Source organism: Hippoglossus hippoglossus, chromosome 8 (assembly GCF_009819705.1).
Source record: "Hippoglossus hippoglossus isolate fHipHip1 chromosome 8, fHipHip1.pri, whole genome shotgun sequence".
NCBI lineage: Eukaryota > Metazoa > Chordata > Actinopteri > Pleuronectiformes > Pleuronectidae > Hippoglossus > Hippoglossus hippoglossus.
The window spans coordinates 15,926,117-15,952,844 of record NC_047158.1 but is presented as its reverse complement, the minus strand read 5'-3'; the positions used below and the strand labels follow the sequence as shown (position 1 = coordinate 15,952,844).

Here is a 26,728-nt window from a genome sequence, read left to right as displayed (position 1 = left end):
CATGTTACATAAGCCTTTTGTCCCCACTGTGTTTTGGTACAACTAGAATTTCAGGTTGCTTGGGGAAAACCATCTCATTTATTATGCATAGAGCAAGCACAGTGTACGTCTTACAGGCCTGCTGAGATAGACGGAGATGAGGGAAATATGAGCACAAAAAAAAGCAGCGCAAGAGAGGAAGAATGCGAGAGAGGCCACCAGTATTACATTGGTTTGCTCTTGCATAAAATATCAACTTCTTCATTTACTTGCTACCACCTCAATTGTCTCTGCCCCATAGTGGAGACCAATGTAAGCTGATGAAGCCGTGCTGATGAGAGAGGGCAAGGTGAAGGCTCCACGTACAGTCGACGAAGAAGCAAAAAGAGAAACATAAATGAAATTCACTCATTATCTTCTCACCACTATGCCGATGGGGGAGTGGGTGAAGTGTTTGAGTCCACAAAACACTTCTGGAGTCCTCGGGGTTTAACAGCGTTGCAGTTGAATCCAATACAATTGAAGTCAATTGTGCCCTCTTCTTCGTAATAAAACAACAGAAAAAACATAACATGCCTCCTTACTGCTCGTGTGGTGTCATCCAAGTGTCCGTAAGCCCCGACATTCAAATTCAACTCGAAACGGCGTCATTTACACCGTGTTGTAAGCCTAAACGTCCTCCGATAGCCTCCTCGGATTACCTCGTTTTGAGTTGAATATGAACATCAGGGAGGCAGTAGGAGGCAGTAGGGAGGCATGTTATGGTTTTTCTGTTGTTTTATTACGTCTGCAGAAGCGGTCACCTGGCTAAAACACGGTTTACCCCCTGAAACTCCTGAAAGTGTTTTGTGGATTTTCATTTTTCTGTGAACTATCCCTTTAAGGTGACGCTTCACAAGCTATGGCGTGAAGCTGTTACATATTAAAGTCTTTCTTCCTCCCCAGAGAGCAGGTGAGGGGGATGTGACAGGAAACGACTGGTCCTCTTAATGATTTATTTGTGGCAGAGTCTTAGCATCATAGCAGCAATCTTTATCTTGTATTCACTGTCATAAAGACAATAAAATAATATGCCCAAACATCTGTTATATATTGTTGCATTTTACTCTCCTGAGACAAAGTGATTTCTGGTTGGGCAACGATAAATTTGTTTGATTTTGTGTTATTGTGTTTTATCAAAGCTCATCACTATGGAACAACACATGGAGGATTTTCTTCAGTGCTTCAGATGTACAACCATGTGCTGTGATTTCCCACAACTACAGAACATCTAGCGCTGATCAGATTAGATCTTGAGTTTGTGCGTCAGGGGCTTTAATATTTCAGTTTCCTCTCTAAAGTGTGGTTTCCCTCCGTGCTTCTGTTGAAAAAGCCAGTTATGCGCCGCACTCTCCCCATGAGCCTGGCTACTGCTGGCAGATTGAATCCCCGCTGTGATGCCAGATTGGGCCTGCGAGTGACACACTTCACATGCAGGTATCTCACTCACAGAATGGCAACGGTCATCTCAGAACCAATGTCTGTGACAACCACCAGGTTTTTGTGTTTGCATTCTCGTGCCGCATCTTGCAGGAGGTCTGCTCAACCTGGCGTGACTTCTGCGTACTGATCTAGTTTGGGAACTGTTGCCAGCCCTCACTGAGACAAAGAGCTGTTGTAGTGGCATAATATTCCACTGCTCGTCATATCCACACGTCACAAGTTAATGCAACTGCAGTCTACTGTACAACCGTGTCTCTGAATAAAAAAACTTGCAACAGTCACATGGGTTCTACAGCTTTGAGCATTTATATATAAAAAAAGAAAATGTCTACATTGTATGGACACAGATGTTTGAACATGAAGTAGATGATGGTTTGTGTTCTTTTCAGCACTTGCTCTGATGTGGGAGCTTTATCTAGATAAGTGTTGGTGTGTTTTTCTGTTGATCTGATTTAATTCAATCTGATTCGGTTAACGTACTGTGGCGTGTGAGGTGAGGCAACATGATCCTTGTATTTTATTTTTCTACAACACTACTTGCATATCTCGTGTGTCATATCCATCCTCCTTCCCTTCCTTGAGTTGAGAACCAAAATGAGTGCAAACGTTTTATTTAAACACAAAATGCAAAACAACTCTGCTCATCTCGCCTCATTTGGTGGATTTGATTATATTATTCTTTTACCAGAAATGGAGACACTTAGCATCTGTGTATCAATATGATATTGTCACACAAAATATCATGTTGCATTGATTTTTGTCCCCAACTCCCATATGCTGCAAGAGGAAATGCTGAGTTTTCAGAAAAGGGGCAAATTGTAGTCAAGATCGCATTTTACATATTTTCATAAACTTAGATTTATGAAAATGGAGTATTTTTCATTATGTTTCGTTTCTCAATTCATAAACCCAAATATGTTCAGTTCTTCCTTTATATGTAGTTTTTCAGTGCGATGACTATGTGTCATTTTGATGCTTTATCACTGAGCTCCTTTTTTTATCAATGAGACACTTCGAATTTTGATTAAATGATGACATTTAAAACATAGACATTCATAACAACAAAGTCAAAGTGAGGGTAGCTGTTTCTGTATATTTAACACGATGAAGAAAAAAATAATAATTATGTTAAATAATTCTGATTATTTCAGGCCTTGTTGTGGAGCCCTATTTCATTTAAGTGCACATCGCAGTGTACATCAGTGACTAATAGGGCCTCAGACACTGCAACATGATCAATGGTTATCACAGAAGAAGGCTGCTCATTGTGTCTTATGGGGACTGACACACTTCATGTCACAGCTGTGGGCGGACACTCGAGGCACCGAGGGAGGAGCACTGCAGCTCGGAGGGCGAGCTGATGCAAGGGCCATCTGCACCTATGTGAAAATTATTTCATACAGAGGATGTGTCTGCAAGTCCTGTTCTGCTCAAAGTGATAGCAAACACACATGTATACACACACACACACACACACACACATGCAGACCGACACTTTCAAGATGTTCACACAGAAACAATTGCAAGTGAATCTTCATCAGCAGCATTCAGTATTTAATCAGGCAGATATTGGACACTTGATGAGCACTGATGAGAAATTGGAGAGGAGATGCTGTGAGATCCGGATTAAGAAAGTGCTAGATAGTGTGTGTCTGCCCAACGTAGTGCACATATAGAGAGAGAGAGTCATTTTGAACAAAGAGTACGGACACAAGGCTCTGTCTGTTTCCGTATACGTATCAAACGTTGAGCATAAATGAGCCTCAAGTCTTGAGAACACAATGTAACATTGGCGATATAATGCAACGAGTGAGTTATGCATTTATAGCAAATGGCCGAGAAACAGGCTTTTTTTCCAGGGGAATCTAAATTGAGAAACAATCATGTGTCTCTAATCCCCTGATGATGGAAAGTGTTGTTTGGATTCTTGACGTTTAAAAATCTAATTAACAGCAGAAAGCTGAGGGAAAGAGACGTGGACACAAAAATAAACAGTACTTCGGCTCCCACAGCAGCTGCAGAGGGGTTTTAAAGGACCCTCTCAAACAAGACACGCACACGCACCGGCTCACACACGCACAAGGGCTCACTCATACTCACAGAAACTTTAACAACCAAACAGTGCCAAAAGCAGCTCTTTGAAAAACTCACATCGCTGCAATTAAAAAACAATTTGGAGAAGAGAGGACAACTTCAGATCAGTGTTGACAAAAGACGATGACGCCACAGGGAGAGAGAAGAGGATCCAAGCTGCCGGCCACCTGCACTAGTGGCATTGACTCGTTGCCAAGGAACATTGAGTCAGAGAAAAACAGGCAGGGATAAAGAAACATGGAAAAAATACATTTTCTGTTTTAAACAAAGTGCTTGTGGACTTACGAAAATGAAGGACATAGAAGGTGAAATAAGCCACGACTCCACAGCATGAGAGGATTCATTCCTTCTGCGTGGGCGGTTTTAAATTTGTATTTGTCATGCAAAAGCTTGTTCCAATTACTTCCCAACTCTTTGTGCACATATTCGCCCAAGAGTTCAATCAAAGATGTTCTCCTTCTCTCCGTCTTCGTGTGCTACTCTCGTTTCCCTCCAAGTGAAGCGTCTGTGTCACAGGCACCGTCTTTGACTAGGTCACAGTTACGTGTTCATGGAGATAAACAGAAGAGCCTTTTGTTCCTCAACTTCAGGAGGAGCCTATTCTCTTTTCCTCAGTGCAACAACGCAGTGGATTCAATAATAGTTCCAAGTACTAGATGCAGGTTTGCACGATGCCCCCTCCACCCATTAATCCTGCAGACGACCGCATGATTAATTGTTTGTTTTTAAATGTGGGCAGCACATTAGGTCGACTACAGTGGCACTCAATAGAGCGCAAACCTCCGTCAAGGCCCGTCAGTCGTCTTACACTCAATCAAGTTGCACCAAATTGCACACACTCTTAGTCAATCAGTCCACTAAATGTGCCTGATTTTGAATAATCCCTTGGGAAATCAATGAAAATGTCAAACAATGTCCTAACTCACAATGTTAAACAAGGTAATAACAGAAATTCCCAGATCCATACCTTTGTTCAAATACCTGCCAAAATGTAATGGGGGTCTTTCTTGACCATGTCCCATTCTTACACCAAGTTAAAATCTACACACACACTGCACACAAACCTTGACACACACTGCACACATACAGAAGGCAAAAAGAGTTCTAATCAGCTGTGAGCTGCCGATGTTCCTATTGCAACCAGGGACACTCGTACCTGGACTCTAGTATGCACAGCATGTATCTGTACACACGCCCACGTACTGTAGATGGATACGTACATTCACTTGTGTGTTCGTGTGTGTTTGAGAGGGAGAGAGAGTAAGAGAGAGCAAGAACAGGAGCACCTTGCTGTGAAGCAGCACATTCACATGCTGTAGCCTTGTTACAGAGCCACGTGCCAGAAGGTTCGGGGCACATGCAGAGAGAAGTGCATGTTACTGATGGTAACTGTGTCATGGTCAGGTTGGGAGCTGATTGGGTTTATGCCAGTGTGGTATGGAAGGGTATGGCATTGAATTATCTGTGATACAAACATAAAAGAATTTGAGTTTATCAATATGAATGGACGTGGCAATAGTTGTGTCCAACTTCGGGGCCCGGTTCTACGAAGGAGGCGGCATTCGCGGACCCTGTAGACTGCGAAAGGCTGAACCGAAATGAGGTGGTCTGGTCTACAGAGGATTTCCAAGCTTGTCCAGCTCTTTATTGCATTGTGAGCTACTTTGAGCAGCTGCACTTACAGCAGCTCAGAGACACAGATAGCTGGCTTGTTAGCTTCGTCCCCTTCACCAAATTGGACAGCTTAGTTGGTCCTAAAATGTTAACTCCGAAGGATGCGGCCTCAGAATTGAGACACAGCTAAAGACAAGATGGGCGACATTGTTAAAGGCAGGGTAGGCGATCCCACACATTTCAGACACACTTTTGGTTATATGTCTTGAAGTTGTCTTTACATCCTGATAACATCTAATTAATGAAACAAAGTCTGTCAACTGTGGAAGCCGTAAACAGCTCATCCAATCATTTCATTCTTCACTTTCACTTCGCTCCTCTTCCAAACACTCTCACCTTCATGTGTTTTGGGGGCAGGGCTTTATTTTTTTGGGGGGGGCATTGTATACTTTTATTATCTATCTACGTTTGCATCGCCGACTTTTCCCTAAAGTGTCTTGAAGAGTATTTTTGCACGACCCGCTGAGCGATCACGTGTGGCTGGTGATAATATGATAAAATACACATTCAAACTCTGAAAAAACTTCCCCAAGAAAACATAGAAAGCTGAATATGAGACTAAATTACCAGTTGAGACATTTTCTTTAAGTTGGATGTACATTTTTTGTTATGTAATTTTAGCAACCCCCCCCCCCCCCCCCCCCCCGCGTCAATCTGGGCCAAATGACACACCACTATTTATTATCGTATATTAAGTCTGATCACATACACAACTCATCACCAGCCAAGGCGCACAATGAGTCCTTATACATTGTGATCACATTATAGTGCGGCATGCCCAGCTGCTGCCCCTGTTGTGCTGCATCTCTCCTAACACCTGTCCCATAACTCTTCTGACACATTCACAATGTGTCAGCGCAGCTTCTATTCTCAGTGGCCATTGTTTCTCCTTGTTTAGACAGGATGTTGACAATAAGTGAGGTTTAGAGGAACAGGAAGAGACGAGGTGTGTTACAGGCACAAATGGAGGGATGGAGACGATTTAGAGTTTCCTGTTTGGATGAGGTGAACGATGTTGTCTTCCGATCGTACTGGGAGGAGTGCGGACACACACAAACACATGCTTTGTTCACACTAGTGTTGCTGAAGCAAACTCAATTAATCCATCACCCCGAAATTTGAACTCAATTGAACTAACTCAACTAGGAAATACAAGGCATGGTGCAACTATTTAACCAAGAAATGAAATGCTGAAAAGATGTGTAGCCTGTGTTGAAAGTCCTTAACGACCAAATCTGAATAGAAATTTGTTTTAATTCAGTCCAAATAAACACATTTTTTATTTGACTATTTGATTATTTCATCCAGAAAGAACTCCATCCACCCATCCACTTTTTTAAATATTCATCATCCTCTATCGGGCTTGAAGACGTTTTTTGGCATCTTCAAAATGTCTGATCCCAAAAAGATAAAAGCAATGAGCAATGACGTTTTAGCCTCAGTGGATGTTACATAACAAGCTCTCAGGTGCTCCTATAACCAAGAGGGAAGAGCTCCTCTTCATCCTCTTTAAAGTACACTCAGGAATTCTACATGAGTGTACTTGCTTCTTATTTTAGTCCATGTCTGTATTCCCAGCAGAGGTACAGAGCTGATGAGTTACAAGTCTTGCAATTTTTATCAAGTGAGCAACATATCTGAGGTCCATTACAGGAGCAGAAGACAGTTTTCTCAGAATAAATAGTTTGACATTTGGTGAAATTTTCAAATTCTCATTTTTGCAGATAATAACCTAAATACTAAATAAAAAGGGAAACAGGAAACATCGACTCCATCCAAAAGCAACAAAATTGTCCTATTTTAAAGTTTTATGTTTTTATGTTTTATGTTTTTATGTTTAAAATTCACTTACTCGTGATTTATTTTGGTTTCTTCCATTGAAAAATAAAATAAATCAATCCAGCAATTTCCAGAGGTCTTGTCATTGCCGTTAAGTTGCCAGGCAACCAGAAGAAACTGTTCTCTGAGGTTCATGGACACATTTTACACAAGCACTTACACACACAAAAAATGGTGACCTGACAGCAAGGAGAAGTCAACGTGACCAAGAAAAGGACAGAGGAAGGGAAATATACACGACAGGTTCTTCCATCCGTCCATTTTACTTGTTTGTGCGCAAATAAGCAATTAAAATGAATATAATCAAAATTGACCCTCATGGTCCAGTCATGTTGATGCAGAAACCACGATTTGACCTTAACTTACATCAAGAAAGCTCAAGGTTATTTCTCCAAAACATGGAATTATTCTTTTAAAAAGTGCCGGGAAATGTATTCTGTAAAAGTGGAGCATCACCAAGGAGATAATATGGGTTTAAATATTACTGACAATCATTTTCAGATTGCAGATTTAGAACAGGGATGTTGCAGATTTAGAACAGGGATGTTTGCCTTTCTGCACATGCACAAATCCACTCAATACTGCAAAATAATTCATATATCAATAGGGCTGCTACTTCCTGGAACAAAAAAGCGATGTACCCATCTTCTTGGAAATAGTCGCTACAATGTGCATCAGTGGTCTGTATACGTGCGAGGGCCTATTTAAAGACGTGTCCCTGCTTTCTCTAACCCCCTCACAAGCTCTGTTTGAAGCTCAGTGCTGCAATGTGCGGAGCTTCACACACACAGCCAGCAGCATTAACGGGGCACAACAGATGTCAGCCTTTGGCGTGAGACGGGCTGTAGACAGTTACTGATTGTATGAAAAATGATCAGATCATTGGTCAGAGATGTATTGACATTGGATAAGAAAGGTTTGTGTTTTATTACAAAAAAAACCCCATAACACTGAACTTTGCTGTGTAAGTCAGAACACGAAAACCATCACCACACTGCTCATTGGTTATCAGGTAAGACAAGTTCAAGGAGCACATCCCAAATCTGTCTGTTCAAACTGCTGCGACTGTACTTTCCACCAACAACGACATGAATGAATGTATTTTCTTTAGTTTTCTAATTCATCTCCTTGGTAACTGACCTGCTCTGTCTGTGCTATTTGTCGCTTATTTGACACGTATCAAATGATTCATTGATAAGAGATCTGATCAACTGTTGCTTTTCTACTGAACATTTCTACTAGTCTCTCGGACTTTTATCTTCATCTGTAAAGCCCGAGCATTCGGTATCTTATTGATGTGGCTGATGCATTTACTTACCAGTTCTTGTGGAGACCTGTTTCTAAATATAGCATCATGTAGTCTATAGTTCTCCTCTGAAGGATGAGACGTTATAGCTAATGGATGCATTCATCTGTGGTATCATTTCATCATGTCTTGTCCTTGTCAGTCTCTACACTGTCAAGCAGCTACAGGTGGAGGAATAAAAACATAAAGGCGAATGAGAAAAAGATGCTTGCTGCAAACTAGGGGAATTTGCAAATCTTAACTGATTTTAAAAACATGGACATAAATGTAATAGATGTTTAATCTTTTAATCGTGAGAGCGCACACACTAGACGATCCAGTCGAGACTCACTGATGGTCAGAGGCTCTAGTTGTTCCTCTCTGGCTGTGTATTTACTGTCCATGTGATTTGGGCATCAGCATAGGGTGTAGGGATTAGAGGCTATGGATCCTTGTGTGTTACTTCGCACTCCTGCAGCTCCTTTGGGGGCAGGAGAAGCAGGTGGCTTTACCATTTGTCACGGAGGCCAGGTCAATAGCAGATTTGAGAGCAGCAGAACAGAGTCAATATTGACAAAAAGATTAATTTAGGAAATACCAGCTTCAGTCCGATCTCCTACTGTTTCAAGGTACATCTATCTAATGAATCCAGATCTCCATCTCTTTGTCTGTCCATCTGTCTGTGGCTTGCATTTGATGGGATCGCTGACCGAGGTACAGGGGGTGAAAAGCTTCCTTTACAACTGGGCATGTGTCTAAATGTGTCTAAATAAACAAGGACGGCATCATTTTGTGGCCACGACTACGATTGATTGGCATTTACCTCGGCACTAAATTCATTAATCACTGATTTTATTAATCACCACTCCACCACATATGTTGAGTGACCAACAGGTGCATGATGGGTGTGGCTAAATGTTTAAATACTGACAGTGGATCCCTCACCCTCGCTTATACCATCAGTGAGGTGTGCACCACCTTCCTGCTTTGATAACCCCTGATGTGACTGCAGGTTTTCAGCTCAGTGTTATGAGAACTTGGCGAACCTCCACCTGAATGCGCAAACAGATGGAAAGGGCAACGGGATAGAGGCTGGTTTGGGACTTGGGAGATGAGGAGGCTAAATAAGCGAGAGGAAACACCAGTCTGTACACATGTTCTGACTGGACGAAGGTCAAACACCCAGAACATCATCATAGCAGTGACTGATAGGTAAATATCACAATTAAACTGCTGCACTGATAAGAAGGAGAAAAAGATTTGTTCACCTCAACGTGACTACAGCCCTCTCTCAGAGAAAAACCCTAAACAGGAAAATCGTTGCACCGTGTCACTTTGACATTGCACATGTTGTTGATGCTGTTACAATGATGTCTTTCCTCCACTTTGCTGTGTCTGTTGTTCAGTGCGAGGACCCTCACCTGTTCTGACAGCTGGTCTGTGTTTCTGCTGTGACTTCATTTCAGGAACATTTTTCAACAGTGAATTGGAACATGGTGATGCATCATTCCCAGTGCATTCACTGCCTTCAGTGCCACAGGATGAGCCACAGTGTCTTCAATAGGCTGGAACTGGTCAAACAGATGTATCCTTGTTATCACTATATTGTTTTGTTTCAGCCTTTCTCTACATTTTAACATTTTGTACTTTTTGTACGAGTATATTTTCTACACAAGTACCTTTACTTGAGTACAAACTCCAGTGTTATCTCCACCCAATCTGTAGCTGTACATCAGCACTGACTCAAAGTGGAGACCGAGCTCCATTCTCACGACTTTCGGGGTCTAATTGAGTCTGCTGCCGTTATTAAATGAAGACGGGAGACACACACTCCTCCTGTCTTGTGGTGTTCTTGTTCCCTGAGCCCACACTCCGCAGCTTATTAATCAGGAGCTGATCAAGCAAGCAGTCAGACTAATTCGGCTGCTGTTCAGGTGCAGAAAAGACACTCTGTTCTTTAATCAGTGAATGGGTAATTAATTGCAGAAGGATCTGCGTGGTAATTGATGAGCTATTCAAAGCTCGGCTCGGTGTAATCTGAAAATCAGTGTCATGGTGACGCTTGTATCGTAGTATCTACTCGAGTGTGTCGAAAGCTTTACGTATTGAACATATAATTACACAATATTATAACCTAGTAATTTATCCAAATGGGTACGTTTGTTGTGTCCTTGCTTTGAGGCGTATTAGAAAAAAATACAAGGAATACATAGACACACGTACTGGAATTCAGACTGGTCGATAGATGCCTCTATAACTCCCTTTTGTTTTGGTGGATTGTTAAAACAAATCTGTGCTTCAGTTTGTCAGTCTGTCGCTCAAATTATGTCAGAGGATATTTACCTTGAGCCTTTTGAGTGTGTTGCGCTCAGCAGGGGGCTCATGGCTGCAGAACCAGGCCTCATTCACAATGAAAAGTCCTCAAGGTGATCCATATATCTGTTTATGGCTGCTCTACTGCATTCAGATACAAACACTTCAAAAACAATTACAGCGGCCCGAGCAGAATAATGCTGATTGAGGCAGAGTCATTTACCCACAAAGCAATCGATCACCTTCTTAAAACATGCATTCTCTCTCTCTCTCTCTCTCTCTCTCTCTCTCTCTCTCTCTCTCTCTCTCTCTCTCTCTCTCTCTCTCTCTCTCTCTCTCTCTCTCTCTCTCTCCCCCTGGCTCATCCTTTGACGTCCGACAGATTATCTGAGTGTGCAGGTTTCTCTCCATCTGGCGTGTGTGAGCCAGGTCACTGTTGGCCTGAGCTACGAGCTCCTCGGGGGAACAACCAAGGAACAGGCTTCTCGGTAGTCAGAGCACAGAGCTTCGACTCCAGGGACGTAAACAAGATCGTGGCTCTGGGCCTGGACGTGCTGTGGGGAGTCTCAGTATGCAGGGACACAAACTCACCCCCCAGGGAGACTGACCTTACACTGACTGGCTGATGTCACCTTAATCAAAACAGGTGTCTGTCTCTTATTCTGCTGCAAAACATAGCACGTTGTGATGAGTGAAACCAAAAAAACAAAAGGTACAAAAACAGGCTCGTATTTATCGCATTTTCTAGAACAGAAAGAGATTCTGCAGCTCTATAGCTCAATATTTGATGCACTAGTCAAATGAATTGCCTGAACACGATGACATGAAAGTGTCTTTTCTTCTCAGCAGTGCTTGAACTTTAATCACCATTCAAAGATGAGTCTCCTTGATAATAAAATACTTGAGCTGTCTAGTCATGTCTTCTCCTCCATGTATCTGAAGTGCAGCCTGTTGTTCTCATGCAGCAACGCCACACGAGGAGATTCATCACTCCTATGATGTGTTGTGTAAGCAGAGTACCTAATATAATATCGCCAGAGCACAGAATTAGTTTTTATTCATCATAAATCTGAGGAAAAATATAGTATCCTGACACCGATGTGGTCCATCTTGCCTCCCAAGTATAAGATACTGAGCCCCAAATTGCCCCTGAACCAGTGTGAGAGTGTGTGTGTGTTGACAGGCACTGAAAAAAGATGGGTGTGACCAGCAGTGTTTGTTACGACTTGAAAAGCAATACACAACTCATTACCATTTGTAGATTTGCACCAGTCCAGATGACACCACCACTGATATCTCATTGGTTTGGTGCATTGATTTATAGGAAAGAGCAATAAAGAGCAGTAAATGGTTTTTCTGCAGTTTGTTTACATTAGAAAACTAGAGTGCACACCTCCATCTAGGACACACAGTCCCATGAAATTCAATCAAGCCACAACGAATTGCACACATACGCACAAATATCAGTCCCCTAAATATGCTTGATTTTTTCCATCATGACCCATGAATTATTCCCTAGGAAATGAGAGAAAATGTAAAAAAAAACCTCTCACAATGTTAAAGAAACTGATCAAATATTCCTGGACCCGTGCCCTGGATTCTTGCCTGACGCAAACCGCATCCTTTTGAGTTTCAAGAAAATCGGTTCAGGTGTTTTTGCATAATCCAAACAAAAAATCAAAAGACATCACCTCCTTGGTGGGGGTAATAATGGTCTACCTGAAATCAGAAGCTGTTAGAGGAGAAAGCCAATTGGGTTTGGAGTTGGGATGTTTTTTGAACACTTCCAAGATAATGTCTGTCTCTTACACACACACACACACACACACACACATACACACACACACACACACACAAACACACACACACAAACACACACACACACACACACACACACACACACACACACACACACACACACACACACACACACACACACACACCTTGGATGATTTATGTGTCTGTGTGCGGGGGGGTAATTGCGTGCATGCTGCGAAATTAATAGATTACAAATGTTCATTTGTCAAATCAATGACAGATCAATAGATTATTGTCATTACGGCATCAGATGTAATAGCCCTTAGCTGGCCGCAGAGGACAACAGAGTGTTCCATCACCACTGGAGCGCGGCAAAGCGCCGGGGCCAATCAGGCTCAGGACAGGATGTGATGAAGCAGCATCCAGGTCATTATAAACATGACACTCACAGAAACTAGGGTCCAAAACAGGACAATCAAACAACATCAGGATCACCCGACACCAGGAGAGGCCGCTCAGATCTTGTCCCAAACTAAGAACTATGCACAAAGCTTTGATTGGCCGCAGAGGAGGACTGTATATTCACAAAGAGCAGAGCGAAGATACAATTTAATCACAGTGTCGATGAAACACTATGGCAACACACTCAGTGCACAAGTGTGCTGACTCCCTGTAAACGCTATTACATCGTAACCGGGGTTAAATGGTGTGTAAAAACCTTTATGATGCACTTCCACTCAATAAAACACTTCAGGTGGAACATCTGTTGTTCAGGTAACACTGGAATGAAGACAACAGCAGGAGGGGAAAGTTAATGCAGCCCCAGCCTCAACCACTCTTTGAAGAAAGAAACACGAAACTCGAGTTTCCCTCCATGCAATAAATGTCATGACATAAAAAGGTAACACAAATGGATTAGATAGGGGGAAGCAAAAATCAATAGAATACAGGCAAGCCCGAACTGGAGCTCTGTCTGTTGGTGAAATATTGGATGTTCTTTGCATCGTCAAATGTCCAAACACAGCAGTGTGTCTTTATGGTGAAGCTGCCTGTGTGTCACTGTGACCTGAGGGGAACTCTCCTTCATCCTTCCACCTATACACCAAGCTCCAAACACAGAGGGTGAATGTGTCTCCACAATGGAAACGTGTGCATTAAATCCACACTGACACTGGGTTGTGTAAAACATACGCAGTGGTTGCGTAAGGGACCAACTCCTAACACACCCAGTGGAGAGGGAACTTGTGTTCCCTGATGTTTGGATGAGGGTGAGCTAGTGTGCATCTCTCCAACTCACAATCACACACTCAAAGTGAAGCACGTGCAACGATTTGTCCTTCTCCACCTACAATACAACAATGACAGAACGGCTCACTGTGCTGCTGATGTTCACAGCCCGTCCACTTGAACAGACACCAGGTGGAGGCTGGAGGAGAGACAGCAGCAGCTCCACCGCGCGGCCGGTCCTCGGACGCGCGTCTCGGCCGCAACGAGTTCAGAATGTCCCTTTGGTGCAAAACGACGAGCGGCGCATCGCTGACAACTTTACAAACATCAGAGCTGCAGGTCACACGCACCGTGCTGGGCTGCGACCCGCGTGAGAGGATCGGGGTGCAGGAGACGTGTGGAAGCATCACAAGAAAACTTCACCTACCTCCTCCACTGTGAGGGGCATGCAGATGCGGTACTCCTTCATCAACATAGTCCCTTCTTGCACGGCGGTGGTGGAGGAGAGATGCTGGGCGCTCGTGGCGTCAGTGCCGGGCTCGATCCTGCGAATCAATCCTGGAACTGAGATCGATTTGCTCAGCGGGGAGGAGAGAAGGGATTCAGCAGATCCCTCCTGACTCCTGCATCAGCAACAACAGCCCCTCCGCGTCTCCACACACACACGCACACACACACACACACACACACAGACACAGACACACACACCAGGTCCCCAAATACTAAGAGGCTCCCTCCAAATAACCCTCCTGCAGAAATCAGCTGCTGGGACAATGTCTGCACTGATGTCCAAACAGTTTGTCCTCTGCAGGGAGGAAAGTGTCAAGAAATTCGCACCAAACTCCAGAGAACAAGTCGCTTCTGCAACAGCAAAAGCTTCACTGCAGCTTCTCCTTCCCCGCACAGGGACTCGAACCTCTTTCCTCGTGGTTTAAAACACTCTGCGTTTCACTGCGATTACTTGAAATCAGTTCAACCCCACGAATGCACCGACCCTCTGGCTGCGGTGAGTTTTTTTCCTGACAGCTCCCTCCAGGGATGAGCAGCCGTGTGGAGCAGCTGCCTCCAACCAGCGAGGAGGAGGCAGCGCTGCACCGGAAACACACAGGAGTTCACCCCGCAACATAAAAGCATCTCTGCAAAACAGGAGGCCACTATTGATCTAGTGCATTACACGTACAAGTGTATCGTATTGGAGATTATTAGCCAGAATGTAATTGATTGATCCGTTTTCATAATTGGGCGTTTACACCAAACATTCGATAAGATCTTATTTTGAAATAAACCGGAAGTTGTTTTTCTTTCTGGCCGCTTGACACAATGGAGCTTCAGAGAGAGAGAGTAATAATAATAATAATATTCATATTCATATACACTTTATTTATATAGCACCTTTCCAAACAAAGTTACACGGTGCTTTACAAGTTAAAATGAAAAATTGAAGGGAAGAAACCATTTGAAGATACAGCAAAAGAGCAGAGATTGAAAAAAGATACGATAAGAAAAGAGTAAAAACAAGATCAAATCAAACATTATAAAATGATTGAAATATCAGAAATATGAGAAACCACGACTTAAGAGAGATTTAAAAGAGGTGTGATGGACGACAGAGAAACGTGATGGTGGACTACCGGTGGAAATGAGCAGCAGTGTGGACAGTCCACGGTATAAGAGTGAAGAGAAACATAATAAATAATAATATTACAATAAATATATAATATAATACAACAATGATATTTCAAGTCAAATCGAGTGTTTGCCATTCTCTGCCCATGAAAAAAGCTTAAAACAACAACCTCCACATAGGAGCAAAAATAAGTCTCTGAATTCTAAAGAAATAATAATGTGACATACCATATTGCCAAACCCTAAAATCGACTCTTCAGCACACACACACACACACACACACACACACACACACACACACACACACACACACACACACACACACACACACACACACACACACACACACACACACACAGTGTTGTGAGTCCTAAAAATCAGATGTGCAGTGCTTGTTTCAGAAGGTAGATGTCACCAGAGACCAATAAATGATGTGGTTAATGTAACCATCACACATCTCTTTGTAAGATCTTGACAGTGTAAAATGGTTCTGTACAATGTTAAGTATGTGTATGTAATTAAATACTTAGATAATGAAACATGAAATCAAATAATGAAATTTATGAATCAAATCAATAGCTGTTTTTAAAAAATAGATGATTTAATCTTTAAAGAGGAAGACATTTGAAAGACAATTACAAATTTGCATACCAGTAGTTGTTTAAAAGGTCACGTGTAGTTTCTATTCTCAGTCAAATTAATTAAGAATGAGCTTACTGTAACCTTACTGTTCATTGGTTTTGCTTAAATCAAATCATTGGACAGTCGGTATACTGGCTGGAGGATTCCACGATTTCCTCTGTGTTGTGAAGGAAGGAAACAGAAGTGAATACGTCTCAACTGAAGAGGGTGCACGTGTGTTGTGTATCTGAAATCCAATTCTCACACAGCCAGTGTCTGAGAACAAGACTAAACACATTTAATGAGAACACAGTTGTGTGAATGTAGCCTCAGATTCATGAGCACAGCAAATAAACATGCATGTGCACAAACAGAAATCTGATGGTAAAGTATATTTAAGAGATCTTTTTAGTGATGTTCAATTCAGGGGACTGAAAGCTTCAGCTTGTGTTTCATGAAGTAGCTCATTGTGGATTTTGAAGTTCACCTCTTCAGCCTCTTTTCAGTTTTACATTCCTGACTATTTTTTAGTGTTACCCACAATTCACTGATATTGAATGCGTCGAACTTCCCTTCATCTGTTCAATGTTCTCTGTACCTTATTGCCCTTTAAGCAGAATTCTTCCTTGTTGCTTTGCAGACTGCAGATGCTCATTTTTGTAATGAGGAGGTTTAAGGTTTTTTCTGTCTGATGACGTTTCCATGTAGACCCAGTGTGTGCGTCGATGCTGCACAGTGGAACACAGCTGAACCCTGAAGCTCCTTTCCGGCCCAGCAGACATGTGGTTTTATCTGAATGATTTCTTGTCCTTCCAGATTTCACTTGAATGTGCGGTGAGAGTTCAAGTGTGACGGTCAGGGCACCTGCTCTCACTTTTCTACAGATATAATGCCTGTACATGAAGCCCTCAAAATCCTCTGCAAGTGGATTTAAAAGGAAAATAATATACGATGTTGGTAGTGTCAATCTAATGACACCTGCAGCAGTTAATGACACCTGCAGCAGTTAAGCAGACACACACACACACACACACACACACACACACACACACACACACACACACACACACACACACACACACACACACACACACACACACACACACACACACACACACACACACACACACACACACAAGCGCCAAAATCAGTTTATTCCAGCTGGTACCATTGTCGACAGAGGAGAAACTGTTGCTAAGAAACCTGGCTTCCTCGCCTCTTGCTGCTCAACATCATTAGTTGGCCTTTACTGTCACTTTGCTAACCCCGGAGCCCAGTCAGTCCACTGTTACTGCAAAGAGAGGAGCTTGTTCCCTGGCTTGCTCAGTGGTAGGGGGGGGGGGGGGGGGGGGGGGGGGGGTTAATAAGGGGTCTATTTGAGCCATTGGTCCTGCAAAGAGAACACTGGTGTCGGATGAGCACTGCAGGCCAGTTTGATGATTGTATTACGTCCAGATGAAGAGGCTGGAGGTAACCTTCTTATTTAACAGGGAGGCTGTGTCAACGATTCCTTTCTGTGAATTTCTTGTCATTCTAAGATTTAAATTGACATCTTTCATCCTCCTTTTACTTGTTCTTGTTCTTCTCTTCTCTTCTCTGCTTCGTATTCTTCTCTCAATGAGATGATAATACAGTGAGAATAATTGGTATCAGACTTTTTTTGGATCAGCCTCTTACTCATAGACTGTAGAGAAAGATGGACGACATTACTGCTCTGCAAAAGTGAAGCCAAAACATCTTGATTGCCGTCTGGTGGCTGGGACCATTAAGGTAAAGAATCCTGCTTCCTCTGTGTTCGTGCAAAGGATTTGGACCAAACATTAGGACCATAGAAAGTATTGTAAATTGTAATCAGTCACTGTTCCTGGAAAAGAAGATTTTATTGTTTTAAGAACTTTAAACTTATCAATCTTTAAACTTCACTCATCAAGTAGCACAGTTATTTACAGTAAGTTCCCAGGGTTTGATTCCATGTCATCCATTAACCAGGCGTGAGGCACCATAAATGCCCGAATCAGGCCTCTGCAGAGCAGTGAATGGTGGCCAGTTCATTAGCGAGAGGAGACGCTGGCTGATGAAGTGGCTGCAGAGTGTGAGGTGATTATGTCAGTATAATTTGGAAATCATGGAGGGTATCATATGATACGTACATGGACACACTTATCCCGCGCTGTAAGACTAAAAGTCTCTCACACACACATGAAGCACCAGAAACTTGACTTATTCCAGCACTCTCTCTACGGTGTGTTGTCAGACGCACACCAGAGCGTTGACAGGTGACATTAACGGTGACACTGACAGCGATTTGATGACAGAACACCTTTGAGGGATTTTATGAGGTGAGGTGACAGAGTTTGACTGCAGATAAATTGCTATCTGTCTGTATTGCCTCTCTGGCAGAGTTAAAACAGCACTTTCCACAATAGCACCTGTTCCCTGCTTCCTGGGGGCCCCAGTTGTCAAAAACTGAAAGGGATTTTTGACCTGGATTGCTTTTTTTTTGTCCATTTGTCTTTCCTTCAGTGTTTTAAATGGGTTGTTTGTGTATGTAAAAGTTCTGCAAAGTTAAAAAGTTAAAAATGAGTAAGTACAGGGATCTCCTCTCCCCCACAGAATACCCTGCTGCTGAACCCCCCCCTCCCTAAACGCCTCTTCGGTAGTTTGGCCGATGCTTCCACACCAACGTGATGTCACAATGCCCCACAATGCTGCTAGTTTGGCACACCCCCTAACAAAGTCAGGTAAAGCCAGAGCAGACCTACATGTCCTACCTGTGCTGGAAGCGCTTGACCAATCATAACAGAGTGAGCCAGCAGGAACAATCAGAGCAAACTAGGCTTTATCGAGGGCGGCCTCAAGGAGACAGCAGCTAAAACCAAATGTTTAAGACAGAGGCTGAATAGAGGAGCTGCAGCAATGAACAGTATCAGGAAAGGGATGTGCTTTCTTTACATTAGAGCATGTAAACATTTTCAAGTAATAACCCAAATTAAATGATGAACCTGAATATGAATATAATATGTCTCCTTTAAGATTTTTAAGACAGCCTGCATTATAATTAATATATTGATTAAGGGAACCTTTTTTTTCTCCAGTGGAGTTAATCGAAAAATTCAAGAGATTTAAAAATCGACTTGATTTATCCAAAATGGACACGTTTTCTTCAGGGCGTCTGTGTTGATCGTAAGTGCAGGATGATTGCTGCAGCGGAACACTTCATCACAATCAGAAAGAGGAAACATGGCCACGGAACAACGAGACCCACTAGGCTGCAGCATCAAGCAGCACTAGCCTCTTCATCGCTGTGAAATGTGGATAATTTACTAAATGAGGATGGTGAGATTTTCACTAACACATCGCTCGCCCCTCCTCTTTCGCAGCATCTGCACTCATCCTTATCAATCATGCAGATGCAACCTTTTAGAGCCGTGATTGACGCGTCGACGTCAAGACTAGTTTCCATGGCTACACTGTGATCCAATCCATTTCTCAGCTTTCCCTATCACCGGTCCAAAAACCCAAAACATTTCAGAGTGGTGGCACTTCAGGACCAGAATTACCATGACGGGAAAATGTGCCAGTCCTATAAACGAGGTAACATAATGTGCCTTTTCATCCAGGTAATATCAGGCTTCCCATTTCCCAATCTAGTGGGTCAGACAGCCGTCTAGGTGTCATGCACATTTCATTTAGAGCAGAAGATTGTCTCTTGCATAATGTATAATGAAATCTGAACTTATTGCCAGTGCAGAGATATTGCTGTGAGAGATGTGGCATCTTTTTTCATCTTGGGGCTCAGCTTGCATTTCTCCTCTAAGATTAAACGACAACCGCTCAATATCGCAGCTATTAGGGTGCAATGTTTGAAGGGAGAGGTGTGCAATGAAATGTGCATGTGCATATGGGTTTGTTACTCGTGCATGTGTGCTCTTGTGTGTATGTGCAGATGTGCTCGTGACTGTGTGTGCTAAAATTGCAGTTTCTTTTTTTTTTTTTTTTGTGTGCAGACGTGATGTTTATGTCTCGTCAGAGTGGCCGCGGTGCATTTTAGGCCTGCTGACAATCCCCTGCTCACAGCCAAGCTGCTGCCTCCATGTCACTATGGAGACACTGGTTGCTATACATCAGCCAATCACTGCAGAGTAGGAGATGTTGAAAAGTTGTCGGTTTAAAGATTCTCTGTGTCGTCTGATTTACACCAGGGAAGTTAGTCTGTCTCTGTATGTGTCTTTTTCTTATAATATTGTGATGTAAAAATTTGATAGAGCAGAATGGAAAATGTCAAAATTCAACACAATGTGCTTCTCATCATGAAACAGCTTCTCTTGATGCAGAAAATCTGTTTTGCGGAGGCTGGAATCTCAATAGAAAAGTTAAATGTGCTGTTGAATAACCGATAGAGCTGCTTCAGTTGGAGTTTAAAATTCAAGTTCAACAAAAGCTTACCTAATCTGTCTATTTTTGTCTAGGTGCTTGGTTGCTACGGTGACCCTGAAGTGCAAATCAAAAACGACAAATGGGAAAACAGAACAGCAAATCAGAACACACAACAACAAACCAAACAACACAACAGCAAATAAGGAAACATTAGTTTAAGCTTATTTGCTCTTGTGTTTTTTTTGATTTGTTGTAATATTATGTTAGGTTTTTTGTCGTTGTGATTTGCACTTCAGGGCCCCCGTATGTTTCAGGTCTTTCACTTGGTTTCTGATTAAGAGGATAGGTCATGAGAAGCGATCACATTTCAATTAAACATGAAGTGCGACTTTGTGGTTCAACTTTCACCTTTCATAAGAATTCACAGAAACCTGCATTTTATCAAGTGAACGTTGAGAGGACTGCGGTTGCTTTTTAACAGAACATAACCAATAATGGTAGAAAAGTGGGGAGGCAGCTGAAAGGAAACTGAAAGTGAAGAGGGGACGAATTGAGGGAGACAAAGGGGATGAAAAGGGAGGAGGAGGAAGAGTTCAAACGAGGGAGGTTAGAGAGAGAAAGAGATGAGAAAGATGAGCTAATGATCTTTCAGATGGAGGCTAATGAGATCATAGAGGGGCTCTAAGGTGCTGTCTAGACTGTGATGAAAGTTAGACACACACACACACACACACACACACACACACACACACACACACACACACACACACACACACACACACACACACACACACACACACACACACAGGCCTCCCCTCAGCCCTCCCCTTCCCTCTCACCTGTGGAGTGGGACAAAGACACACCATGAATTGATGAGTTCCTTCCTCCAAGATTACTGTTAACAGCTCGACTGTAGCTGTTTGAGCTCTGGCACAAATTTCACATCTCGATAAGAGAATTTAGAAAGAGTGAATTCAGGTAATGTGGGACATCTAAGCTCCAGTCGGTTTATTTCCTGTTCTAACTAAATTTAGTAAACAGGACTTTCACTGTAGGTTTAGCAAGGACTAAAACAAACTAATTAACTAAAGAGATGTAGCATATGGTCTGCAATTGTCAAACAGGAGTTAATGGTAAATACAGTCTGTCCCTGTCTGTTTAAACTGATAACTAGCACATAATTAGTTAGTTCTCTAGGACAGAGATGATCTAAAAAGCATGGAAGGGTCTGTCCTGTTGTCTGCAGCCGAGCGTGCAGGAGGCCGGCAACGATTTATAAATTCTGCTGGACTGCTCTCCAAGTATTTAAATATAAAGGGCCCATTCTAGGGTAGTAAGTAAACAACAATTTGTACAATTTGAATGAAACACACTAGTGAAAACATCACCAGAATTATTTTTTATAAAATTTCTGCCAATAGTTCCCTTTCACCTAAATCTTACACACTGAACCTTTAAGCTGAGAATTCAAATATCAGCGTTAATACTCATGCTTTAAGTTGTTATTTGTTTTATGGTATGTTTAAGTTGTGAATTGGTTCAGCTTGTATTTTTCTTACTATCCTCATAAACCGGTGTGTGGTGCGTTCTGCGTGGGCTGGAGGTCTTACTGCTTTTTTGACAGCCAACATTTTAAAACCCAAAATGTCATGAAAGTGGTTTCCCCCTTTCAAGGTCAGAGAGTCGAGATGGTAGAAAAAGTGAAAAGACGGCGAGCAGAGTGACAACCTTTAAGAAATCACACGTCGAAGAGAGTCAGATGGAATTACAGACATGTAAAAGAAGCAGCTGGGCTCTCACATACACTATTCATAGCTCTGACGCACAAAACTTGTTCTTGTTCTATCAAAACAAAGTTAAAATAGAAGCGTTGCCAAAGCAGGACTGATCACAGGTGGGTGGACAGCCAGTAGCAGGGTAAAGCATCATAATGGAAAAGTGTGGCAGCACTAATCCGGTTCACAGGATTTTATTAGACACAAAGCTGCTAACAGCTTTTGTCAACCTTGAAACAGTTCCGCGTGTTACAGGGGAAATTTGTTCGTACCCAGCGGTGGTACCAGATCAGGCTGTGGCACGGCTGATGGACTTGAGGGGGGGGGGGGGGGGGGGGGGGCACATCAAGCGTAATTAGAGGCAGCGTCTTTAACCACGAAAGAGAGTTTTGTATTGTGTAAGAGCGGAGGTGAACATCTGTGCGAGTGAGCGGGGACGTTTTTTTTTCCTACTCACTCCTTCTGTTCATTGGTGCAAATGCAAATGGATGCTGTCAATATTCTGGAAGTTCAGGAGGCGTTTTTATTCCTCTGCACACAAAACTTTCAGGACATTCAAGAGTCATACCGTTATCATTAAAATCCATTGTGTCCTTTTCTCGTGTCCAACAAAAACAGCATGATCTTTCCCTCCTTCTTTCTCTCTCTCTCATTCGCTCATCCATCTCTCTCTCTCTCTCTCTCTCTCTCTCTCTCTCTCTCTCTCTCTGATTCTGTCTTTCACTCTCCCTCTCTTGCAGTCTCCATGGTGACTATGAAGTTCATACCAAGGAACAGGCATACATACAGTATAATGAGAAAAATTAAAATCAAAGTTGAGAAAAACTTTGGCTGTACTTTTGTGCTCTCCTCCCACGTTGCCCATGAGTGAGTCACAGGCCTGCGTGATGGACAGTTTTACAAAAACAAGTGAGGAAAACGGTGGTGGCCAGCGTCATTCAATGGTTCAATCAGCCCATGAGCTGTGAGGCAATGTATTTGTCACATTTTTCTTTTGTGTGTAATCTCATGACGTGGTTGTGTGAATGTCTGCTTGTATTTTTGACCAAATTCAGCAGTACAAGTGATCAAAAGAGAATAGAACTCACAGGGAAACGTTTTTGTGTGATTATAATAGGAACATGTCCAGATCAGGTGATGGTAGCACTTGAGTGGAGGATGCAGGAGGCAGGACATGACGGCTCCAATCACCAAAAGCTCTTGAATCTCGTTGTCTTACCAAGTTGACATCTTCCTTGTGTATGGCGCTTGTTTTTACCCAATCCTGACATATTTGTATTCTTTTTGCCATTTTGCGTCTGTCGCCCACTCGCTGGCTGTGAATTCTCCGGACCTTTTCTTGCCGTGTTCTCACGTGGGCTCAGTTTTTTACTGGGAGGCTGGCAGGAAAGGTTATGGAAAATGTCTGGAGCCACTGACTCAGATATTTGCATTCTCACCTAACAGCCCCTCTGGAAAAGTTCAGGAGAATATATAGAAGTATCGTATTTGAGGCCGTCTATATTCCAGGGTGTGCACCGGCTCTCGCTCAACTTCAGGTGTGTGCTATACACTTTATCTCCATTCTGTATAAAGTTAACTTTATTTTTTTCTGTTAGATAACAAAAATGACATACAAACATAAAACACAAAAGATAAACAGAGGGAGAAAGGAAAGTTATTTCAAGTTTTTTTCATGATGACGAAACAATTGGAATACAGAGCAATCTTAGTGACAACAGGTACAACACAATTAAAGAAAGACAAACTTAGACAAGGGGAACAAAGAAATAATTTTCACTCTGTTGCTGTTCACTTTTCCGAAATATGCAGTCCTCTCTGGTTTTGTCAGAGCGAGTACAATTCATTTCTTCTCTTCCTGTCTCTGCCTTTCTCTTACATAATAGGAAAAAAACAAGCATAATGGTAGTGTTCAAATCTATTTTTCCACAAGGGGTGGACTGAATAACGCCTCCATGCTCATCATTCTTAACAATTATTTCCTCTTTGTGTGTGTGTGCGTATGCGACTGTGTGTGTGTGTGTGTGTGTGTGTGCATGTGTGTGTGTTATTGCCTGACCTTTTCTACCACCTCTCCTCCGTATTGATTGTGAAAACAGACTTGGATTAATAATTCACAAAAAACAACCAAACAGTGGGAGTTTTGACTGCTCTGGTTGCCCATGGCAGCGAGACCATAGCATGTGTTTGCATGTTTGTGTGTGTATATCCATCCACTGTGTGTCCTTGGGAGCATTTATTGTGTACCTGGGACTGCGTTGTTGTATATGAATTGTATGTTTTACACAAACTCAAGGCCTCTGAACTGGACAGATACTGATATCCCGACTTCTGTTCTCTCCATCCAATCTTCTCTTTGAATGCTGTGGGTGGATTTGTTCAGTTTAATATGTGTCTGTTTGAGCTTGGTTATCAGCAACAGTTTGAAGAGCCGCTGAATACATACCATCACAGTGGAGACGCATCTCAGCCTGCATGTGTTGAACCACTTTGTGTAATCACGTGAAAAAGGTGACAAAATGTCAAGAGAGTTTTTTGGTGCTAAGGTCCGACGGCGGTGACCCTGTGCTGTAAAAAAAACAAAACATGATTTCCACAGTGGGATTTAAATGTCAGGTCCTGCCTCTGACCCTGACAGCTCTAGAGATTTTCATGTTACTTCAAGCTGCGTAAACGCTTCGTTCTAAATGTTGACTTCCGCTAATAATTCAGTGTGGTGTTCCCAGGGACCAGTGGTGATCGGGTTAGATGTGACATCAGATCTCAACCCAGAGGACTTTTCATCTCCAGACCCATGCACCATCAGCTCCTCGCCCTCCATTCTGCCTCCAGGCTGGAGTACAGCAGGGTTAAGATGTAACACCGGCAGCGCGTTGGGCTCCTGCGCTTGGTTGGATTGACTTATTACAGGTCTATCTCCACTCAACAGTCACCACCGATCCAAGTCATTAGAGAGCAGAGTGCCTGCTTGAGAGAGCAGCCGAGCAGAACGATGGAGGGAGAGAGGGAGGGAGAGAAGGACAGAAAAAGCTGATAAAAAGAAAGTGGAGAACCAATGTCAAAGAGAGGAAGAGGAGAGGAGGGAAATAGAGAGATGTATATTTGGAAGAAAGAAAAACAAAGAAACGGGGTGATTAATGAAGGAGACGGGGGAGAATGGGGGGGAACCCGCTGAAGAATTGGAGACGTGAGATAGAATAAGAAATCAGGAAATATCTGCTAGAAGAGAGAAGGACACAGAGTGAAGAGAGCAGAGTGTGGGCAGCACAGAGAGAGAGAGACACACAAAAGAGTGAACTCGGGACAAGGAAGGTACAAAATATGTGTTGAAGAAGAAAAAGAAGAGAGGAAGATGAATATGGTTCAGCAGAGTAGAAAGAAAGATGGTGGAGGTGAAAGTAGAACTTCAAGCAACCTTGAGTGACGCTGTCATTGTTGCCCTGAGTTGAAGAGCTTATCGTTCAGTAGTAGATGGATTCTCTTTGAAAACTGTTTTATTTCTCTCCAGCTTCAACTCGATGAAACCTTTTTGAGCATGAAGGTAAATAGAGCAGGTTGAATTAAGAAAACAATCAATATTATCAGAAGATCCGCCAAGACCCAAGAGTCCCCTCATGAAACCACATCTAACTTCACTAGATCCAGATTTTTATTTGGATCTGCACACACTCATAAATATCCGCCTGTTCTTCCCTGACCCGTACTGCACCCTCCTAGTTCCATGGTAATCCGTGCAGTGTTTTTTTGTGCGATCCTTTTGCCAGTCAGTTGTGTAGTAAGAATTCCCAATGACTCCCGATCGCAGGACAGCAAGTAGTGTGGTGTGAACTTGCGCAGCGATCCAATGACTTTGAAAGTTGTGTAGTCTGAACTTTAGTGTCATCTGAATGTTACTGTGACACTGCTGCTGTTTTTATTGTTTTGCTCAGGGTGTGGAACTTTAAAACCAACAAAGCCACGTGGATCCCGTTCAGATCTGGTATAAACATTGGTCCTGAGTGATCGGATCACAAGTGGTCTGAACGCACCCCGAATGCTTGCGTCTCAAAAACCGATTCCTCAAATTAAACTTATCTTTACGCTTCTCAGTATCCACACGTTGATTTGTTTGTGGTCGCCACCACAATATCAACATCAACCAACACATAATAATTGATACTTGACTTCAATTGGAAAAATCAACACAGCAGAGCTAAATGAATCTCATTTAGCTCTGCTGTCTCCTCTCGCTCTCTCTCTCTCTCGCTCTGTCTCTGGCTAATACACACACACACACACACACACACACACACACACACACACACACACACACACACACACACACACACACACACACACACACACACACACACACTTAGTGCATGTTTATTTGCATAAACAGCGGGGAGGTGAGATCCAATTACAGGAGACACATCCAGGACACATTTTCAGGTGTGAACAGATGAATTTTGAGCCATCTACCTGTGATCAGATCTCTCAGGACAGATGTTAATACCAGGTGTGAACAAGGCCTGAACTCCAATGAGACATGTACTTGTATAAACGGGGCGTCAGCGAGACTCGGGCGCATCCACGTCACCTCTGATAAAAACCCCCGTGATCTTACAAGGCACTTGGAGCATGTTGAGAGTTAAAGAGGTATAATGGTGCACTTTGTGTCGCTGGTGAAAAGTGTGGC

General features: G+C 42.7%; 1 protein-coding gene across 1 annotated transcript in view; it reads right to left on the bottom strand.

The window, feature by feature from the left end:
• Positions 1-14,724, bottom strand: part of pitpnc1a (phosphatidylinositol transfer protein cytoplasmic 1a) — a 37,752-nt gene extending 23,028 nt beyond the window's left edge. The window contains exon 1 of the mRNA XM_034594452.1: positions 14,079-14,724. Coding sequence (XP_034450343.1) covers positions 14,079-14,126 — 48 coding nt within the window. The 5' untranslated portion in view covers positions 14,127-14,724. The remainder of the gene's footprint in view (positions 1-14,078) is intronic.
• Positions 14,725-26,728: the final 12,004 nt, after the last annotated feature.